Consider the following 23,203-nt stretch of genomic DNA (forward strand, 5'->3'; position numbering starts at 1 on the left):
GGTAATTCAGAAGTAATAGTATGCAAATAAATAGATCTCCAGATCAATAAGCACTTACAAATCTTTAAAAAATTAGCAGTTAAGATGTTTATACATTTTATTAATGGTAATTCATGAAGGTATTCCAAAAAGGAGCTGCATGAAGCCAAATGCTTGTCCTTGTTCATATCCTTCTCCTTGTTGTTGACATCTTACTCCCAGAGGTCTCATTTGGTACATGACACAAGGAAGATGAATGTTTATGATGGTTGGCTGGAAAGACAGAGTAAGGGAAACTGTTCAGTGAGATGGGCCGTCAAAGCAGCAGTCAATGAAACTGCCATAATCAGCGATCAGTGTTGATCTTAGCTTTCTTCAATAGCACTCTGGGAGAGGTGATTACACAGAGCTGAAATGGCACAGGATATTTTGGGGCAACAGAAGGGGTGAAATTTTTTTTTTTGTTTGGACCATTCAAAAAGAACTAGAATTTCTGTTTTTATTATGGAGGAGCGGCAGCCACTCTGATATTTAGATTGTCGGACACCTTCCATTGTGTATGTGATTAAACCCCTCTGCCCTCCATTATTGTATCTAAGTAAGAGAGAGGGTTTTACAGAATGCAGAAAGACAAACAGCATTATGTACATGTCCCACAAGAATGTCATCACATATGGAAATATTGGTAAATGGTTTTGTCTCCATGATGTTGCAATTCTCTGTTTTCAGGAGCTTGTGCTCGTATTGTATTACTTAAAAAAAATAAATAGCAGTTTGTGTTTTAACAGGTAAATATCTCTCTAAATGCTGAGCCTCTCTGTGGGGCCAGGAATTTGGGGGCAGATGGCCCCAACAGCCTTACTACACTACTTAGACCTCAACAGCAGCATCTGCAAGTTGCACCTACACAGCCTGATGAGCAACAGTGAACAACTGCTGCATAGTCTGAGCTGTTGTATGGAGTAAGGAGACTGACTGGCTGAGGCTCACTACAGTGGGAGGACAAGTCTTTTGGGAGGAAATGGTTGTTACCGGAACTTTGATAGAGAATGAAATTCTTGATTTAGATACAATTCATAAATTCAACTCACTTCTTATAGATGCTCTTAACTTTTACTACTGAAGATTGTAGAAGATTATGATTATTAATCAGGGCCAGATTTAAGAAGGACTCCATCCCACTCTTTCATTGCAGAAGCCTGTGCATATTTTGGAAATCAGATAATTTTCTATCCTTGCACAGGATTTCAGAAGACAGTCTGGGGTTTTATGAAATCTGACAGACACAGAGTGATGTTCATCCTTGATCTAACTTCATTAAAGTTACACTGGGGTGAATTTGGTCCATTGCTTATTTGTGTGGGGATTTGAAAGAAAAGTTGTCCTTACTTTTATTCAGATCCATTCATAGCAATAAAAGTAGCACAGTGCTTATAGATAGTTTGAGGGGGAAAAAGTAGAAATGTAGTCATTTAAGCAGGCTAATGCACTGTAGAGAAATAGATCTAAAAATGTTGTCACAAACAATAGAATGTACATTGATCCACTGAAATACCTCTTCAAGATTCACTTACTCCACAGATGTTAACCTACGTCAATCAGTGCCCTCTCTGATCACATTTTGTATGTGAAGAGGGGATAAGAATGAATATAAACTAATGACCTGTGGCTTCCAGGAGCAGCTTGTATTCTGTTTGTTTTTATACTGTTAGCTCTTCAGGGCAGGGTCTATTTTTATTTATCTTGCACAGTTCCAAATAGAATAACAGCATTTCAATAATTATCTAACGAATGCTAAGCCCGCCAGTCTAAATAAATCCTTATTTGGTGTGACTTAAATGAACCCAGGGTAGTCGCTGTTTCTTCTTCCTTGTCCATGTATCGTACATTTAACATGTTTTGAGGTAGTATCTATGCTAAGTATATAAACACTACCCAAAATTTATTAAAATGGATATGTGAAATCAAAGCCACAGAGGCCAAGAAAAAGTAGAGTATTCTATCTAGGCATTTATGTGGTTCTCATTGCAGTTTATGAGCACCTCACAGTCATTAATGGACTTTATCCTCACAATATTCCTGGAAATATGCATGTATTATCCCTGATTTTACTGAGGAACTGAGACACCAGATAAGCAACATGTTGCGGCTCACACCAGAAGTGTGGCAGAAGCAGGAATTGAACCCAGTTCTTTTGAGCCCCAGCCTAGTGCCCTCTTCACTAGATGGACTTTCCTATGCCTGAAGTATTGGGTTCGTAAAACAATCTCCTCTCTTCCACCACCATGATCTGCTACCTTCCTAATCAACCCTAAAATTGCTAGAAGAGGATCCTTATACTGGCTCATGCCTGTCTTTTATAAGGCTTGGAACCTGGACATAGGTTTCTTCAGTGTTTGTAAATTTGCCAACATGTAACATTGGCAGGTTACATTTGTGAGATAACTTTGCATTGGCAGGTTTCAGAGTGGTAGCTGTGTTAGTCTGTATCTGCAATAACAACGAGGAGTACTTGTGGCACCTTAGAGACTAACACATTTATTTGGGCATAAGCTTTCGTGGGCTAAAACCCTGATGAAGTGGGTTTTAGCCCACGAAAGCTTTTGCCCAAATAAATTTGTTAGTCTCTAAGGTGCCACTATGACTCCTCATTGTTTTTGCATTGGCAGTGAATTTTAAAGTTGGAATATACACTGTTGAAAAGGTACTTCCTTCTATTTATTCTAAATTTTACCAGCCATTGACTTCATTCAGTGACCTCTGTCCTCTTGTATGATAGAACAGGGTAGAAGGAGTAAAACTTGTATGATGATCTTCAAAATATTGAACACCTTTAATGAAACTCTGTTTTTTCCCAGGCTGCATAATCATAGCTGTTGCAATTTTTGTTTGTTCTTCTGTAAGTAAAGATTAGAATGCTAATGCTGTCTGTTTGCAAGCAGGTGTTGCTAAGTTTCTTTTCTCATTGTTATTCCTTTCCTCTTCTTGAAATTATACCTTAAGGCAGTGTTTCCCAAACTTGGGGTGCCGCTTGTGTAGGGAAAGGCCCTGGCGGGGCAGGCAGGTTTGTTTACCTGCCATGTCCACAGGTCCAGCCAATCGTGGCTCCCACTGGCCGCGGTTCGCTGCTCCAGGCCAATGGGGGCCGCTGGAAGCAGCGGCCAGTACGTCCCTCGGCCCATGCCACTTCCAGCAGCCCCCAGTGGCCTGGAGCAGCGAACCACGGCCAGTGGGAGCCATGATCGGCTGGATCTGTGGACGTGGCAGGTAAACAAACCTGCCTGGCCTGCCAGGGCCTTTCCCTACACAAGCAGTGTCCCAAGTTTTTGCGAAACGCTGCCTTACGGGCTTCCAGAGCATTCAGCTGACATCACAGCACACAAGCCAAATTTTCCCCCCAAATGCACTATTTTATAGGATTAAATACTCGTAAAGATTCTATCAGTAACTAGTGGAAATGCCAAAACATTATCAAAAGGATCTAATTTAAGAAAGTTGTCTTACATTTTAGCTATGCAGAAAATAAAATATCACCTGATGCAATACAGATACACAATTTATGCCTTCAGTGTATAAAAATGTAAGTGGCCACCTACAACAGATTTCAGTGACATATCGCCTGCTTATAGCAGTGTTAAACTTGGCCCTGTGTGTACATATTAATGTACTGTATATTACCTCTGTTTCTAGTGGTATACATGTGACTCTTAAGTTTAAATATATTTAGTCTCTTGGTAAAATGATTTTTTTTTAAATTTATATTTATCAGCATGGTGGAGAAGAGGGGATGACTCTTTATGGATAGGATTTTAAAAAATGCTCAGTGAAATGAGTCAGTTTTAAAGATAATGATTAGGCAATGCTGAGCACTTTTTAAAATTCCAGACTCTGAGTGAGTGTGGTGTTATCAAATATAGAAACCTAAAATGCCTTGTGCCAGCTGTACACTTTATCTTCACAAACTGACCCCTTCTAATATTTATGTATGTTCACTATTCTTCTGCTGTAGAGCTGAAGCTACTAAGTGGTAAGATTTCTAAGTCATCGTGTGTGGGGTTTTTTGTTTTTGTTTGTTTGTTTGTTTGTTTTGAGATGTAATAGGTTGTCCTACCTCATAAAAGTTTAGTTGTTTCTCTTGCATTTTAAACATGTGAAGACCTATATACTTAATTGCAGGCAGGTCCACTGATCCAGTAGTGAGTTTTTAACTAGCTGAGACAGGTTTGTTTGTCTTGGGAAGGGATGCATAACTGGGAGCCTTGAGTCTGTGTTCAGCCCGGTGTTTGAGTGGTTACTCCATCTCTGTTAGTAAAGGTGTGGAGCTGAACAGTAAGGCTTAGGGTATGTCTTCACTAGAGCTGTAATGTGTAAATTCCAACTTGAGGAGACATACCCACCCTAACTCTGGTTGCGTAAAATAGAAGTATAGCTGCAACAACATGAGCAGCAGGAGGGGCTTCCTCTCCTTAGTACAATCCTGTCTGACACCATAGGTATGTACTTGGGGCAGTACTTCCCATTGCTCATGCTGCTGCTAACTGTTTTTAGCATGCTAGCTCGGTCAGCGCTAGCGTGGCTACGTCTCTTCAAGCTAGAATTTACACTTTCCATTGTTTGGGTATACTGAAAGAAGGACAGGAGACACTTGATATGGATTTTATTCAGGCCACAACTTTATTATATAGATATCTAGGACTACCGGGCAGATAAAGTGTACAGTGCTGGCAAATCATGCTTATTCAAATCATTTCCTGGGGCTTCCACCAGCCCCTCCTTCATTTTCCATCCAGGTCCCCCCAGCCAACCCATGGCTTGGACCTTACCACCCACCCTCCTCATAGGAGAGTTAAGGTGGGTTATAATAACGAGGGTGGGGAGGTTGGTTCCTTGCCATACTCATCATAGGAGTCCCCAACCTCCTCCCCCATTCTATTCCTTTATCCAGCACATCCTTTTAAGTCCTTTTACCAGGCCATTTATCTGATCACTGGATGCCTTCCCTGTGGAGTACCTTCACTGGACATCGGCCCCACACTTAAAAAATAAGTTGCGACATAAGGCCTACCACCTTTTCTTCTTACCAGAAAAGGTCCTCCCTGACACCCGCTGTGGGGAAGGTGAAAAAACCTCATTGCACCAAAGCCAATCTGGTGGTGTGGGAAAAATTCCTTCCCAGCCCCCACTTAAAAAGGAGCGACTAGCATAATGCCCACAGCAGGCCCTAACCCAACCTGATATTAGCCACCACTAGGGGAGGGAGGGTGGGTGTTGCCTTGCCTGCTGTGTGGAAAAAGGGGCTTCCAACACCCAGGCTTGCATCTTTATAGCCTTCAGACCTCACTTCCTTGGGGGTGAGTCAGCGCTGGCAAGCTGACCACCATTCATCTTTTGCAGCCGTTTCTGACTTTGTTCCCACCCCTAGCCATAAAGCACAGCTGCCTTCCCTCAGCAAGCCCGGACAACATTCCACCTGCTTTAGGAGCGTTGTGGTCAACTCTAGTATATACAAATTGGTTGCCAAGTAAATGGGAGCTGTAACAGGAGAGGTTTGGAGAGAGAGTGTGCTTCCCTCTGTTTAGGGATGGCTCCACACGAAGTAGTGGATATGGAGTACAAGGGAACAATTGCTGTGACCTGCCTTGGATATGTTGTTGTGTCCATTCTGCTAAAAGACAGACAAGACTTTTGGTACATGAAGTACAAGTTGATGGCCATACTCGTATACAAGATGCATTATCTGGAAGTGCAAGTTTCAGCACTGCAGCATCTGAGAAAACAAAAACTTCTTGGACAACTAGATTCAGAAATTGTTTCCACAACAGTCTATATGAGGGGAAGGACTGGCTATAAAGGAACTGGAGAGAATAGAAACCAAAGACTCAGATTGGCAACTTTTGACCAAGAGGGGAAGTAGAACCAAGAGGCTTTCAACCTGATTTAGAAGTATTGAATCACTAGCAATTTACTTACTGAGTATTTGATAAAGAGCCTGTCTCCGGAGGAACAGAAAGCTACAGGGGTTGTACCTGGTAAATAACCTTGTGGTATGAAGCAAGCAGCTAGCAGGAGGTTCTTCATCCATCCGAAGAAGGCAAGCAGTATTATTGGTGACTCCATATTAAGCAAAGTGAACAGAGAATTCAAGGAAGGGACAAAAGGACAATAAAACAGCAAAAATACAAGATGTAACTGCAAGATTAGATGGGATTATACAGTTGTCTGGCAAGTTGACACTGATCATACACATTGAAACCAATAGTATGGCATCACATGGAACTGTATGGCTTATGGAAGACTTCAGGGATCTTGGAAGGAAGCTGAAGAAGAGGAAAGTTCAAGTGATCTTGAAGATCGTTCTAGTCCCATGAGTTGAGAGAAGTAGAAAATACTGCATGTGGGTTGCGTGAATGGTGTGAAGCCAAAGGTTTTAGTTATGTGGAACATTGGGCCACAGTCCACCAAGAGATGGGGGCTGTATGAATGGGACGGTCTGCAGCTCATAGGTGAGTCTTCTCTGGAGCTTGGCAGAAGCAGCATGGAGGTCCTTCAAATTAACAATGCAAAGGAAGGGTGTTAAGGAGACTAGTTCAGTAAAAAATTACTCAGCATGCCACAAAGAGCATGAAGAGAAGAGTGTTCAGTTGCTTATAAACAAATGCTACGAGTCTGGGTAACAGGCAAATGGAATTGGAAATTCTCATTAAGAAACTTGATATAGTTGGCACTATTGAAACTACAGCCACTGGTTACAACTCCAACAATACTCCTTCTCTCTGGAAAGACATTCTGCAAGAGAGGAGCAAGCCAGTACTTCTCCACTCTGAGCTATTTAGTGTCGTGCACCCTCTGCAAAGATTGGTAGGAAAAGAACATCTCAATGTCTCATTGAAATAGCACCTGCTCTTTTCCCCTGCATCTCTATCAATCTGAATAGTTCAGCATCCACAAGGAGACTTCTGAGACTTTCTGTCATTACAGTTTCCCTCTCTCCAGTCCTGTATCTCTAATGTGCTTCTGACATTGATTCATCTGACAATTTTAAGCTCAACCTGATCAAAGCCAAGCTTTTGATTGTCTTCATTGTAGATAAAACGATGGATTCCCCTCACCCCCGTGCCATAATCTGTGTGTCCTTTTTACTCTGCCTTCCCAGTGCACACATCCAGGCACTGTCTGAGGCTTGCCACTTCTGTTGCCATTATGCCAAGATTTAATCCTTTCTGCTCAGACTGCCAAGACACTCTAGTAGACGCAACATGAGATGAGTCAACAAATCTCTCGCTGTCTGGCTTTAATACCAGCCATGTTGCCCCTTCCAGTCCATTCAAAATGTTGTTGCTCATGGGGTCATCTTCCTGGCTCGTATCTCTGACTAAGCTGATAAAGGGTCATTAAAAATATTTTAAAATGATGACCAATAGAAGGACAATATCTTTGTTATTGCAGCTTCTGGGATTTTTGGATCCCCTTAGGTTCCTAGTGCTACCTACTGTTTTATCCATAGGGTCTGATCCTGCAAGTGGTTTAGCATTGACTTCAGTATGAATTGAAGGCTCCTTCACAGGTTTTGTCCCTGTGGCAAATAAGAATAACCATTCTAAACCATTAAAGAATAACCATTAAAGTTTATATTGCATACTGAATTTTCATTCATTTTGTTAACTAGGCCAGACAAGTATTGTAGTGGTTGTATTGCTGTGTTAAATGGACTTTAATTCTGTTCTACATCGTTTTTTATACATACCTTCCTGTAGTGCATAAAGTAGCACAACTGCACATTGTTGTGTGTTCTCTCATCCACTCCCCAGAGGGAGAAAAATGTGTAGTGGAGTGTCTTATTTTGGTAGTGGCTCTTTTTAATATAAATATAGCTGTTGCTATATGTTCATTAGAGAAGAAGACAAGGTCAAAGAAGTGCATCTTCTACTTAGAGCAGAAAGTGTTGAGGTTTGTGATGGTCCTTAGTTCCTATGGAAGTTCATTCTGCAGTTGTGGACCTCCCCAGATAAAGATCCGTCTCATGCACAGACGAGCTTTACTTTTTTTGTTAAGAGTTTCATTGTGCTGGAGGAGTATAGCTGTCGACCATGGTCTGCATTCCAGAGCTTTAGACGATCTTCTTCTATATATCCTGAGCCCAACCAATGGAATGCTTTTCAGGTAAGACCTTGAACTTCTCTTGGAAGCCAGTAGCGGAGGACAGGTTTGTTGTGTTTGTGGTAGCCTCCTTTGCTGAGAAGATGTGCTGCAGAGTTCTGAACTAGTTAGTTTCCTAAATGCTGAAGCTTTATGCTGAGGCATATTACATTTCTGTAATCCAGATTAAAGGTGATTGAAGTGTGAATAACTGAGACTAGGTCTTTGTCCACCGGAATGGGACAGAGTGTTCTGGCCAAGCAAGGGTGGTAGAATACTTGTTGGTGCTGGTATGCGAGAGTTCATTATTAGCAAAGAATCAAAGATTACTCTGACCTAGATTACAGGAATAAATTGACCAATTGTGGGTGTGTATCTTCAGTCAACAGAGACTTGCTCATAGCCTCAAGCTCTTCAAAATACTTTCCTCTTTTGCCCATTTGCATCACCTTTGTGTTGCTTGGTTCAACTTCAGCCAGCTGCTCTTTATCCAAGAGCTGATCTAATTCAACATGGTGGTAGTGGTGTGGTTGTCTGTGGTAAAGGATAGGTAGAGCTGTGTAACACGGATTCATGTCAGCAATATGTAGATGATATAAGACCAGTTCACCTAGTGGTTCCATGTAGTCATACAATTTGGTTTGTAGTCCGACAACTTAAATAACTCAGCCTACATAAATAGGAAGGAGGCTGTTGGAAATTTATTGATATAATTGTTTATACGGAATAAGTCATTAATGTAACCATAAATTCCTTTGGATTTAATAAAGGCCAAATGGTATTTATAAAGCTGCTCTAAACATGTCCAAATGCCTAAATACTAAGCAATTACTACATCTGTATAGTAACAAACATTTATAAGACGTGATCAAATACTTACATAAGGACTAGACCAAGGGGGACTTAAACCCAGGTTGGCCAGCTCCAGCTTGGTTAGCAGGTACTAGTAATTAACCCCTTAAGACCATCTCTCTCCTTTTATTTTTTTTGCCTTTTAACAATCAAGTGATGTCACTGCCAATTGCTAACTTTAGTTAAGAACCAATTTTAGGTAGTGGTATGTTAGGGATTACTACTAGCTCAACACACACAATCCTCCTTTATTGTTTAAACAAGTGATGGTGATCCCTTTTAACTGGGGCCTTCTTTCCAAGGACTTTTCCTCCTATCTTACCAGTTACCTTTCAGGTCCAGTTTTTCCAATTAAACCATATTCTTTAGAGGGCTTCCCACAACTGCTAACAGGACCTGCACTGTACAAAATATATTTTCTTTAGCCCAGGTAATTTAACCATTAAATATATATACATAATCAATCCTACAAACATTCAGCCAAAATTAGGCCCTTTCAAAGTCAGAAGTTTTTCCCAATAAATTCAGATATTTTAAAGTTACTTTTCGTCTAAGGGAATTGTCAAAATGGGGATTTTTTTTCAATAATTCAAATATAGACCAAGTCTGACCTATGTTTTCATTGGAGGATAGGCCTCTCAGCTGTTTTTTGTATCGTGCTACATATTTGTTTTCTTTTAAATTGCTCCCCTGTTCTACTCAAATCCCTGTATACTTTTAAATTCAGGCATGAACCAATAGCACAGAGCAGATGGGGAGGAAGAAAGTGGTTGAAACTGAAAGCAAATTCACAGTGCAGGAGTAGGTGAGGCGCCAATAACAAATTTACAGGATGAGGAAGAAGATGGAATGGAGGTGGGGGGATAGATGGACTCTTCTTAATAATTTTGAATTTGCCCTTTATAAAAGAGAGGTAATGGTAGGTATCAGAGTTTCTGCTAAAGTAAAAGCTTTCAAGATAGCATGTTTAGATTTATTATTTTAAAATAAGTTGTTAAGCTAAACCATGACTTATAGCTGGAGCAGGAAAGCACTGGAGCCAGCTAAAGCTGATTAAACCAGCAGGCCTGACAGCTGTTTAGTGCTTAAAGTACAGCACATCAGCAAAACCTCCTTTCTGTGATTACCCATCATCAAAAAGCAGCTATTGAGGCTTCTCTTATTAATGACTAACACACACACAGGAATTTATATGCCTGGTAAATGGAAATGTTTTGGTTTCTTAATTTTCATAAAACTATCCAAGATTGCCAACTTCTCCCTCATATCACTGCCCACCTCCTGTGAATTTTTTCAGTTTTTCATTTCTTAATTATATTCCAACTTTCTTAGTGATAAAACTTCAACTACTAGAAGACCTATACAACTAGATGATGTATGGAAAAGTATAGTCTACATAATCTAGGAAATTAATCAAGACAACATATTGTGGCACTCCTCTCTTATAATCAAACTTCTAAATTAAAACAAGAACAAAACTTGAGTCATTGAAACCCTTATAGAATTAGTGCACTTTTAAAACTGCATGTGAATGGGAAACTTCTGTCAGAAAATGAATTTTTTTTCTCAATTATCTTTTCAGCTTTTATAGACACCATCTTTCTTTTAAATTATTGACAGTCAGCAAGTCTGAAGATTTGCATGCCAAACACCATTTCAGATTGAATAGCTGTGAGAATTAAAGTGTAAAACTACTTAGGACAAAACTCTATCAGTCAATCGATGGTATAGAAAATCTTTTCAGTAAATGTTTATTGATTGTGATTATAGCTTCCAGATTTTTATCAAGTGACAGATTGCAGAATAAGGATTAATATGGCTACCTAGCTTAAAAAGCAGTTCTATATTTAAGATTATTAGTCATTTAAAGTTCTGACACTTTACTTGGTGTATGTAGTGTAAAAAGCAAAATCTGTTAGCTTTTTCTGTAATTTAATAGACCGGATATATTAGCCTCCAATAAGCTTTCAGATAGTGTAATGAATCTTAATCCTTATGATTAATGTCTGTTATCTTCAAATACCCTGTACAGGAAAAAGGTGGTATGTCTCTGTATATTGTAGTTGCTTCCATAAAGGTTGTAAAATAACAAGACCCTAACCCTATGTAATACTGTTTTTAATAGCAATTATACTCAGCAATATCAGATGATAGGTACTAGTGCAGCATTATCTAGAAATAGAGTAAGAAGTGCTTTCCAAAAATTCAGTGAATTATTTTTGGAGCTGGTTGTCTATGCTTGGATTCTCACTGACCTAGTGGCTTGAAAGAAAGTGATAGTGTTTGTACTAGCTTTTTCAAAATGTTGTCTTTTTATATATCCATAGATAGCTGCTTTAAGTTTTGTGTATATGTATGTGTGCTGTCAGGGGCATAAAGTTCTGCCAAAATGCAAGTAGTAGTAATTGAAGTTGAAATACAGCCTTCCCTAATAGTAAACAATTGTTGCTATAGGATGGCTGTTCACTTGTTTCTGACATAAATTTTCATGGTCTCAGTTCAATTTCTAGTGGACAGTTGTACGTGTCCCACAATGTAATACCACAACTCCATCCATTTATTTGTATCCTCGTTGGCAATTGCAGAAGAGGCCAAGGATTGAAGGGGCATGGAGAGTGAATAGCCTCTTACTGCTAGAAGAGGCCCCTCCAAGTCATGATTAAGTTGCATTGATGGAGCATTGCCCCTGAGTCTGCCCTTTCTACATCTGTTTTGTGAGTATAGGACGGGTCGGCAACCTTTCAGAAGTGGTGTGCCGAGTCTTCATTTATTCATTCTGATTTAAGGTTTCGCGTGCCAGTAATACATTTTAACGTTTAGAAGGTCTCTTTCTATAAGTCTATAATATACAACTAAACTATTGATGTATGTAAATAAGGTTTTTAAAATGCTTAAGAAGCTTCATTTAAAATTAAATTAAAATGCAGAGCCCCCTGGAGCAGTGGCCAGGAACTGGGCAGTGTGAGTGCCACTGAAAATCAGCTTGCGTGCCGCCTTCGGCACACATGCCATAGGTTGTCTACCCCTGGTATGGGAGGACCTCAGTCCCCAGAGTTGTGCATTTGATACCTTTTGTGCATTGAATTCTCACAAAATTTGTCACTTGAAAAAGAACATGTTCTCTATTCTTTGTAGTATCTAAAGAGTTCAGGGGATTTTGAGCTATTCTAAACTCAAAGAAAACAAACCTAGGATTAGAAACATCCTAATTTCAAGATTTAAATTCATCTACTTAATATAACCAAAGTTGTTTCTGATGTCCACAGTTCTGCGGGATACTGGTTTATACATATGGCTAGCATGCCAAGAATTCATGCATTTTACAATGAATTGCATCCCCTATATGTATGTTGTTCCACATTTTTGGGCTAGCAACAATCTCCAGCTAGTTCATAAAGTTCCTGGTGTAATTACTTCACTGGGCAGAAAATAATTTAACTTTTTTTTTTAATCTAGTTATATGCTTCAAAATTCAGGTAGCAACTGGGCTGGCATCACATAAACCTGAAGATTTCTAAAACTATGCCAGATTTAATAGGTATAGATCACTTTGCATGACAACCACAGCAACTTCTTCAACTAATTAAGAAACACATGGTGTAAAATTTTTAAGTGCCTAGGTGATTTAGGAGCCTGGAAGTCAATGGGTTTGTCTTCAGTACAGTGTTAGCTTGAGGTATAACTTGAGTTTTGTCCCTAGCCCACCTCCCATCCAGACACAAATCTCTATTTTAAATGGTGTTTCAAGCACCAGCTAGGGGGTATGGGTTGAAACTCCTGAGCTACTGAAGCTCAAGCTAGTAACGTAGTGGGGATGCAGCAGCTTAGGTTAAAACTCATCAGCTGCTAACGCAGTCTCTCTGCTGATCAGATCACTGTGTGGCTGCTTTCAGTTGAAATATGCTAACTCAAGTGTACTAACTCAAGCTAACTGTTCCGTTCAAGACAAACCCTTAGGCTCCAAATGGTATTACTACGCAGCAAATATAGACTAATACCTGATCCATTTCTGATGTTGCACATTTTTCAGGCATAATAAGATTTGAGAGGTCTAAGAAATTACAGGATATATATGGCTTTCAACAATACCATTGTGTACTATGTCATTATCCAGTCATGTATAGTAGGCAGGATTGGACCCACTCATTGGATGGAAAATGCCAAAGGAAAGCCTGTGTGTTACAAAGAGTGTTGCTGTTTCAGTAGATGGCACTCTTCCCTCATATTCATCTCAAATGAGGTCTTGACTAAAATCTCCATGCTAGTCTTTGTAAGAATAGGGTTTTCTCTCTGATGTCTTAGCCAAATTCCAGCTTAATTAATAACATTGTTCTTTCTAGTTATGCCACATACATTTAACTACATTGATAGTTACAATTACAGCATTCATGGATCAGTGGCAAATGACAGAGGTAAAACCTGGATTGTAGTAAAATATTTCTTGGTCTCCCAAATTTGGCTTGTCAAAACTAACTTAACATAGTGTGAATATGAGAATTGTCACACTGATAGAACATTGGCTGAAAGCCTATAAACAATAAAAGTGGTAATTTATTAACTTGGGAGGAGGTCAGTCTAGTGGGGTGTTAAGTCCGGCCTTTAACACCTTTCATGTTCTGGAGATGGAGACAAATTGCATATTAATAAAATTTGTAGATGGTCTTAATCCTCTTTGAGATAGGAAAGCTAAGAGTCTGTGAATGAGTTGGGGAGACTATTTCCCCATTGTTTTCCTATAGCAATGGACCTATTTCTAACTTTTTTTGCGGGGGACTATATGTGTGACAGACTCATGCACACTGGTAGAGATAATAAACAGAAAAGGGATTATAGTTTTCCAGCCTGTAAATTTGGGCTTCCTGTCTACAAGCATTTACCAGTTTCAGTATAGACCAGGTTTTATGTGCTTATATTAACTAATCTATATTTTCTGGGGCAGAATTTTTGACAGGGCTCGAAATGGAACCATAGCTGAGAGGGAGCCTTCATGCAAACGTTCTCAGCTACTTCGAAATTAAGAATAGATGGGACCAACCCATCAATAATTGAAGCCTGGAAACAACCAGCAGATATTCTCCCAATATATGTAGGGTGACCAGATGTCCTGTTTTTGGGGACTCTTTCTTATATAGGTGCCTATTACCCCCCACCCCCGTCCCATTTTTTTCCACAGTTGCTTTCTGGTCACCCTATATATATGTTAACATCTTGTTAAAAATCCTGGTCTATTAATGTGTAAGCACTGCAATAAATAAAGGGCTTGTTTACACTACAGATGCTACAGTGGCACAGCTATGGCCCTGCAGCTGGTGCTGCTGTAGTGTCTTAAGGCACATCTACACTACAATCTTAAGTCAACCTAATATAGGTTGACTTACACCAACCGCAGTAATTACTGCAGTGGGTATTATCCACGCTACCCACCTTCTGTTGGTGGTGAGTGTCCTCACCAGAAGCGCTTCCACCAACTGAAGAGAGGCGGTGTTGGGGGAAGGCTGAGAAGCAGGGCTCCCAGCTCCCCACCGGGAGCCCAGCTGCCGCCCGGAGCTTCTCACCTCCCCATTCCTAGCCGAGAGCCAGAGTAGGGGACAGCCACCGAGGACTTCTCACCTCCAGCAGGGAGATCTGCTCCTGGAGTCCGATCAGTTGCCATGCTCCCAGCAGGGAGCCAGGGCCCAAGGGACAGCAGGGCTCCTTGTGGGGAGCCCTGCCGGCAGCCCAAGCCAAGAGCCTGGGTGGCAGCCTGGCTTGGAGTGGAGACCTGACAGCAGGGTGACTGGGGAGCCAATAGCTGATGTAACAAACACTGCATCACCCTAACTACACGGACGTAAACCCTACGCTTCTTGGGGAGGTGGAGTTATGTTGGTGTAGTAGGGCACAGGTGGTAGTGTAGACCAGTGGTTCTCAAACTGGGTCGGGACCCCAAAGTGGGTTACAACCCCATTTTATTGGGGTCACCAAGGCTGTTGTTAAACTTGCTGGGGCCCAGGGCTGAAGCCAGAGTCCAAGCCCTACTGCCCTGGGCTGAAGCCCTCAAGCTTCGGTGCCCTCCAGGGTGGGTGTCTCAGGCATCGGTCGCCATTCCTGGGGTCTTGTAGTAATTTTTGGTTGTCAGAAGGGGGTCGTGGTGCAATGAAGTTTGAGAAACCCTGGTGTAGACATATAGTTGGGGCGACATAAGCTGCCTTATGTTGACCTAACTCTGTAGTGGTAAAGCAAGCTCTAGTGTAGACACTTGCTACAGTGATGGAAGGGTTTTTTCTTTCGCTGTAGTAAATCCACCTCCTCATGAGATGGTAGCTAGGAAGACAGAAGAATATGTCTGACCCAGAAGTATCTGCTCTGGAGCTTAACACCCTGAGTAATGTAGCTAGTTTAGGTGTAGACCAGGCCTAAGTTTGTGAGTCTGTAGAAACCATTGGAATATCTGAGCACTATAAAGTGAATTAAGGATAGCAGATTAGCCTAGGTGTGTCTGCCACATGCAGATGAATTAAATTTAATTTAAACTTGGATACTGTGTCACTTCTTTAAAATTCCACTCTCCATTGCTCATTGTCAAGATTTTTCTGGAAAAGAATTAATGTTCTTAATAATTATTAACTAGCTCTTGCCTTACTCCTGGTTTTTGCATTTTAATGAGTACAGAAAGCATCTTCATAATAGTGGAGGAGTAGTAAAAGAGGCAGTAGCAAGCGGAAAATAGGAAAATGGTAGCTAGGGGAGGATGGGACTAACTGTTCTTATAGACCTTTTCTTTATAAAAACAGTTCTTCCTTTCTCCCTCAAAGCAATCCATGCAAACAAGCACGTAGCTTTTTAACTTTTTGTTTCAAAATTTTAGAGGTTTCAGAACTCATTGAGTTAAAATTGAAACCCGTGCCGATCTATATTTAACAGTGGTGGCTACTCACTTCTGCTGTCAGATGTAACAATGCAATGACTTTGGGGGGGGGAGTTATTTAGCTGTGAACGTATAGAAAATACTTCATCTATATTGCACATAAGTTGCTTTTCAGCTATATAACTACAAAAATGCTCTCTAAGAGGTTCTGATTAATGATAGTGCAACAGTTTGATATACTGTATACATAAATGCCAGAACTAACTTTGTTCAGGTTTCATGTAGTTTGTATGTGTGGGCCTACATCTAGGTAGAATATAGGATGTTTTTCAGTCTTTCTGAAAATGTTAACCGTCGATGGATCCAGTAAACCATCAGTGAATTCGGTGAGCATACATAGAATATCACTGATGTGCAGAAAAGCCCCAAAATCAGTTGCTTAACACACTGAATACTGGTGCCAAAACTGCATGTGTGTGTTTGTGTGTTTTAGCTACCTATTCTTCATCACCTCTAGGTAGAATGTTACTGATTACTATTTTAACCGTTGTTATTTCCAAGTTAGAAAGAAAGATAGGGCAGCGTGGCCTACACTGTTACTGGAAGAAAGCTCTCAGAAGAGAGGTTTAACCAGCTTAAGCCACAACTCTTGTATACAGTTTTTAGAAGCAAGTACTAAAACTTGTTAGCTGCTGATTGTATCTGAATGTCTTAGGGCTTGGCTACACTTGCGAGTTACAGCGCAATAAAGGAGCCCTAGGCACACTAGCTCACTCCCTGTCCGCACTGGCAAGGCATGTAGAGCGCTCTGACTCCGCGGCTACAGTGCTGCTGGTACTCCACCTCAGCGAGTGGAATAACGTTTGCTGCGCCCCGCTGGAGCACCCCAGCGTCGGTGTGAATGAGGTGTTGTGTTACTGTGCTGCGATCAGCCTCCGGAAAGGTCCCATAATCCCCTTAAGTCAAGTGGCCACTCTTCTCATTGTTTTGAACTCGCTGTAGGAATGCGGATATGCCGTTTGAAAGCTCCGTTTCTGACAGCCAGCTGCTTATCTGCTCCGAGACAGATTAATGTGAAAGTGTGTGTGTGTGTGTGTGTGTGAGAGAGAGAGAGAGAGTGTGCTGCTGTCTGAACTTACAAGACAGTATGCTGACCTGCTCTCAGCCCCGCCAAAATCCACTCTCCCCCCCCACATACACACAACACACTCACTGTCACACTCCACCCCACTCCCATTTGGAAAGCACGTTGCAGTCACTTGAATGCTGGGATAGCTGCCCATAATGCACTGCTCCCAATGCTGCTGCAAGTGCCGCAAATGTGGCCACACCAGTGCGCAAGCAGCTGTCAGTGTGGACAGACTGCAGCGCTTTCCCTACTGCGCTCTCTGAACGCAGGTTTAACTCAAAGCGCTCTACATCTGCAAGTGTAGCCATGCCCTTAGTAAATATAAATGTAAGTAGCTCCTATGTTATGTACTTTATGCTTTAATGCTACTGTAGATGAATACAAAATACTTTATTTTACTGGAACTTTTAAAAGGTTTTAATGTTGAATGACTAATTGAGATTCTATAACATTTTCCTCTTAAAAATAACATTTTAATAGTTTCCATTTGTTTTTGGAAGCAAAGATTTATTCTAATGTAATACTGGATTTATTGACACATGCCCATTGCACATTCCATTTTGTATAACTTTTGGTATATCTAAAAATTAAGCATGCCAGCAGAAAACAGGGGCATAGTTCGGGTTTTTGATCTTTCTGAGAAGGCTAGTTTTTCATTTTAGACGCTGCAAGAGATTCTAATCAGCAGGATATCTGGGCAAAATTGTTAGTCACAACTAGTTTAACCAAATAAGGCTGTACTATTTACTACTATGTTTAGCTACTATTTCATTCTTGCATGGATTAATGTAATGTGTTACTTAGGGTTTTTTTTTTTAAGCTTCCTCTCTTCTGGTGAACAGACAGCTTTACAACGTACAAGATGGAAAGAGCAGTCTTGCTTTAATTTACAGAAAGTTATTAAAAACAGTGCAAGGAAATTTGATAGGCACTGCTCCGTACTTAACAGTAAATACCTACAGTTTACATACCAGGGTACTGACTCATGATATATTGGGGGGAAAAATCCTCTATTTTGATAAAATTTAATAGGAACAGTGCTCCTATGGGGTATTTGGCCTGCTGTTCTTATAGTAATCATCAGTATACCTAAAAGTTGGATTTATGATGCCGAAGTATTTTTCCTCATCCCAAAATGGATCTTTCCCAAATAGCTGTTTATAAAGATTTGTAAATTTTTTGTTTTTATGGGTTTTAAATTTCTGGACACTGAAGAGAATTGGATTTGTGCCATTGCAAAATTCTCTTGTATTTGGTTCAGGTGTAGATGCAGCAAATTTTGTGTCAGGTATTGAATGAAGGCCAGGAGTTTAAACATAATATGCTAGACAAGTGGAGTAAGTGAAATGATTTCAGAAGGAAGGGATGATATAAGGGCCAATGATGAGGAAGATGACTTTTAGCTTCTGAGTTCAGCTGCTGTATTTTGGTCAGGGAAAACAGCCTTCCAACCCCATGAATCCTGGGGAAGGGATGACTTAATAATGTGGATGCAGTGGTGTCTGTGTGGAGGACTGGCATCCTGTATTGATCTGTCTCATGTTCTCCCCAGACTTCACTTGGAACTGTGCTGCCATTGGCTAATTACATGGTTCTGTTAGAACATTCAAGTAATAAAGGATGAGGGTTTCACAACACATGTTCCTATCACTAATGAATGTCATCTGTAGCTTAATTAAATCCAGGAGGCCAGTTCAGTTTCAGATAACAGACCATTACTGAATAATCAGCGTATTAAAAAGTTTAAGGAAAAGAAGGATTTGAAGTCCATGCACTCTGCAATGCTCGGTATACTGAAATGTAATTACACTGGTATTAAAGACTGCTAGTGTTTAAAGGGGTAGACAGATGGAGGGTGGGAGCTGAGGTGGTGGTGGATCAGTGGTGAATCTATATTTAGATATCTACTGTGTATCCTCTTTTATCTGACTCTACAGCTGGCCACTGGTTTTGTTTTAAAAATCTTGCCTTCTCTATGTGTGAATGTACTTAAAACTGCTGTATCCCACTTCACATAACAATTTTTGTGGAGGAAAATTACTCATGCAAAGCAAAATGTGTACATCCCGATGGTCAGAATTGTCAGATCACTAAGGCAAAAAACCATGCTGTGTCCAAACCAGATTCATCACTTTTACTTTCTGTCCTTCAGGGAACAACCCATCTTCAGCACCCGAGCTCATGTCTTCCAGATTGACCCAAACACTAAGAAGAACTGGGTTCCCACCAGCAAGCATGCTGTTACTGTGTCCTACTTCTATGACAGCACAAGAAATGTCTATAGGATAATCAGCTTGGATGGCTCAAAGGTAAGTCTATTTATTTTAAGATTATTTACTTTGATTTGCTTGATCAACCTTTTAACTATGTTTCAGTCGGGCATATTTCACACATTGTTAGAAATGTGTCTTTTATGTCACAGTCTCTCCCAACAGGAAATTTATTGTTGGAGTTTTAAAATGGGAACACTTTTTTTATTGACAGTGTTTAATTGTTCATGAGAAAATGGTGTTGTCAATACATTAATATATAAACCTATTACCAAAGTTCAGGAATTGGCTTTTAGTCACTGGGCAATCTCAAAAAGTGCATTTATTGTAAAAGATACTGGAAGTTATGTATAGGTGGTGATCATATCTGTTTTCAGCTTTGTTTTCTATAGAGTATTAATATCACTAGTTCCTTGGCATTATGAAGGACATCTGTTCAGTGATCATAATCTCTCAGTAAATCCTTGTTTGGCATATAATCCTCCATTTTCTGTATGGGAAAAAAATGGTGACTTTTCTCCTATAATGCTTTCAAAAGTAACCTCTTATCAAAACTCAATACATATTTTGATTAGGCATTGTAAATTATCTAGTACCTGGATTTAGAAGACTAAGAATCAGGAATCTTGTTCTATTGTGTGATATGAACAAGACCCTTGTCTGTCCCTCATATTAGCAGTCTGTAAAATACATATTAAAATACTAACATGGAGCTGTGAGCTTTCAAATATTTGTAAAGTGTTTTGAAATCTGTGGGCTAAGGGTACTACGTAAGTGTAAAGTATAATTCAAAAATTAAAAGCTGGAATTTTTCCCGAAAGCCTTAATTTACAAAAAGGTTGCAACTTCCGTGGGCTTCACTGAATTGAAAAATGGGGGTAGAGCAAAAACAACTCAAGAATTCTGGGGCACAGATGACGTGTATCTTAACCAAAGTTTTAAGGCCTATACCAGTGCTAATTGCATGATGCAGTAGAGTTTGTTTTAATTCCTTAATTAATGTTCTGTATTACTTGAGGTTTACTGTGTTTTGTAAAAATTTCATAGGGTTTGGCAGAGTGATCCAATGGATAGAACACAATAGTAGGAGTCAAACTCTATTTGGATGAGCTTTCATGCCCACATGAGCTCCCATTGAAGTCAACAGGGTGTTGCATAGTCACAGAGATCAGAGGCCAACCCTAGTAAAATAAATTTGCATACAGATAATTTTGAATAAAAATAAGTGTAAGTTCTGACCAAAATTGACATGGTTTCATATCAGATATGTAAGGTGAACAAAAGCTTATAAATGAAAGTACTCTGAAAATTACAATAGATGCAAATGTAGCTTACAGGTGTTTTTATATTTACACTGACAAAATAATAAATGAAGTATGAATAGTAATATGACAATATTTGCTTCAAAGCTCTGTTTACATTGTATTAATATCAGTTTTCTTAAATACCCAAATCAAGATAATGCTCACATCTATATTGACAACTTTTTCTGCTTTGGATTTTATTTGGATCTGATTTGCGTAATTAAAAAAGCCACAAGCTTGGAAGGTAGGGGGAGACACTAAAGTAGTGCAAAATTCTTACAAATTGAGTAGCGTGATTTGCGCAAAGTGCAGTTTTTAGAGGTTTTTTTTAATAAAACCTTAAAATGTGAACCTCTGCATTTCTTAAATAACATTCTCGATTTTTTTTTTTTTAAATAAAATGAAAACCTTTTATTTTTATAGAAACCTGTAGGGTTTTTAAATGGATGTTTTGTATGACACCACTTTAGGCAAGTTTAGAAGGGGGTATCAAAAGAATTCTAGCAGACTTCTCTAGTGTTTCTTGGTCAGTTTGGCTAGTACTGAATTTCAATAATCAATAGGTCTTGACTAATTTTGTTGTTGATCTAACAGAGTATTTGGGTATTATTAACACATTAAGTATTTATTTTCACATGAATTTTGAGTCAGCTGGGTAGTTCTGCTTCACAGGGATTCGAATATAGTCCAATTGACTTCAGTGGGGCCAAAATTTCACTCAATAGCTGCTTTTTTTGGTGCTGTGTGTAACAGAGGAATACACAAAAACAACAAGGAGTCCGGTGGCACCTTAAAGACTAACAGTTTTATTTGAGCATAAGCTTTCGTGGGTAAAAAAACACCTCACTTCTTCAGATGCAACAGAGGAATACATACACCTTTTGCAGCTTGCTGTGCGTATGTAACTGATCCATCCTATGCTATATTGCAGTATTTTTCCTTGATTTTAGTAAAGCTTTTGATACAGTATTCTTGCCAGCAAGTTGAAGTATGGGCTGGATGAATGGACTATAAGGTGGCTAGAAAGCTGGCTAGATCGTTGGGCTCAACGGGTAGTGATCAATGGCTCTGTGTCTAGTTGGTGGAGTGCCCAAAGGGTCGGTCCTGGGGCCGGTTTTGTTCAGTATTTTCATTAATGGACTGCACCCTCAGCAAGTTTGCTGATGACACTAAACTGGGAGAATTGGTAGATACGCTGGAGGGTAGGGATAGGATACAGAGGGACCTAGACAAATTAGAGGGTTGGATGAGGAAGAAATTGGATGAGGTTTAACAAGGACAAGTGCAGAGTCCTGCACTTAGGATGGACAAATCCCATGCACTGCGAGGGACTAGGGACCAAATGTCTAGGCAGCAGTTCTGCAGAAAAGGACCTAGGGGTTACAAGTGGATGAGAAGCTGGATATGAATCAACAGTGTGCCCTTGTTGCCAAGAAGGCTAATGGCATTTTGGGCCATATAAGTACGGGCATTGCCAGCAGATCGAGAGATGTGATCATTCCCCTCTATTCAATGTTGGTGAGGCCTCATCTGGAGTACTGGGTCCAGTTTTGGGCCCCACGCTACAAGAAGGCTGTGGAGAAATTGGAAAGAGTCCGGCGGAAGGCAATGAAAATGATTAGGGGGCTGGAGCCAGGGCCGGCTCCAGACCCCAGCGTGGCAAGCACGCGCGTGGGGCGGCCCTTTCCCGGGGGGGGCGGCAGGCTGGGCCGGCGGACCTGCCGCAGTCATGCCTGCGGGAGGTCCACCGGAGCCCCGGGACGACCGGACCTGCCGCAGGCATGACTGCGGAGGGGGCGCTCGTCCTGCGGCTCCAGTGGACCTCCCGCATGCATGACTGCGGCAGCTCAAGCGGAGCCGCCGGACCTGCGAACCATCCGCAGCTGCGGGAGGTCCAGCCGAGCTGCGCGACCAGCGGACCCTCCGCAGTCATGCCCGCGGAGGTCCGCTGCTCCCGGGGCTCCGGGGCACCTCCCGCGCATGACTGCTTGGGGCGGCCAAAAAGGTAGAGCCGCCCCTGGCTGGAGCACATGACTTATGAGGAGAGGCTGAGGGAACAAGGATTGTTCATTCTGCAGAAGAGAAGAATGAGGGGGGAATTTGATAGCTGCTTTCAACTACCTGAAAGGGGGTTCCAAAGAGGATGGATCTAGACTGTTCTCGGTGGTATCAGATGACAGAACAAGGAGTAATGGTCTCAAGTTGCAGTGAGAGAGGTTTAGGTTGGATATTAGGAAAAACTTTTTCAGTAGGAGAGTAGTGAAGCACTGGAATGGGTTACCTAGGGAGGTCGTGGAACCTCCTTCCTTAGAGGTTTTTGAGGTCAGGCTTGACAAAGCCCTGGCTGGGATGATTTAGTTGGGGATTGGTTCTACTTTGAGCAGGGGGTTGGACTAGATGACCTCCTGAGGTCCCTTCCAACCCTGATAATCCATGATATTTAAAACACAGAGATGTGAGGTTTTTTCCTATAGTTAGGTGTTATCTCATTAATGCTAGCCATGTTCACATAAAGGAACAATAAGAAGAGTACCAAAAACTATACAACTGTGTTTCTGAACACACATTTTGAAGCTTTTATTTTAGTGTAAGACAACAGCTGTCTTGGCAGTATGTCTTTAGAATGCCGCATCAACGTACACTTCACAAAATCTGTTTTTTTGTTTTTTTTCTTCTGACCCCATTG

General features: G+C 40.7%; 1 protein-coding gene and 1 long non-coding RNA gene across 2 annotated transcripts in view; one reads left to right on the forward strand and one right to left on the reverse strand.

Moving 5' to 3' along the window:
• HOMER1 (homer scaffold protein 1) overlaps positions 1-23,203 on the forward strand; it is a 125,222-nt gene that overhangs the window by 24,201 nt on the left and 77,818 nt on the right. Inside the window, exon 2 of the mRNA XM_045020757.1 lies at positions 19,096-19,252. Coding sequence (XP_044876692.1) covers positions 19,096-19,252 — 157 coding nt within the window. The remainder of the gene's footprint in view (positions 1-19,095; positions 19,253-23,203) is intronic.
• LOC123372568 lies at positions 150-14,720 on the reverse strand. The gene is made up of 3 exons (XR_006580347.1): positions 14,392-14,720; positions 9,297-9,363; positions 150-252 (listed from the first exon to the last, which is right to left on the reverse strand). It is a non-coding gene; the product is annotated as an uncharacterized LOC123372568 (long non-coding RNA).

This window comes from Mauremys mutica, chromosome 6, assembly GCF_020497125.1.
Source record: "Mauremys mutica isolate MM-2020 ecotype Southern chromosome 6, ASM2049712v1, whole genome shotgun sequence".
NCBI lineage: Eukaryota > Metazoa > Chordata > Testudines > Geoemydidae > Mauremys > Mauremys mutica.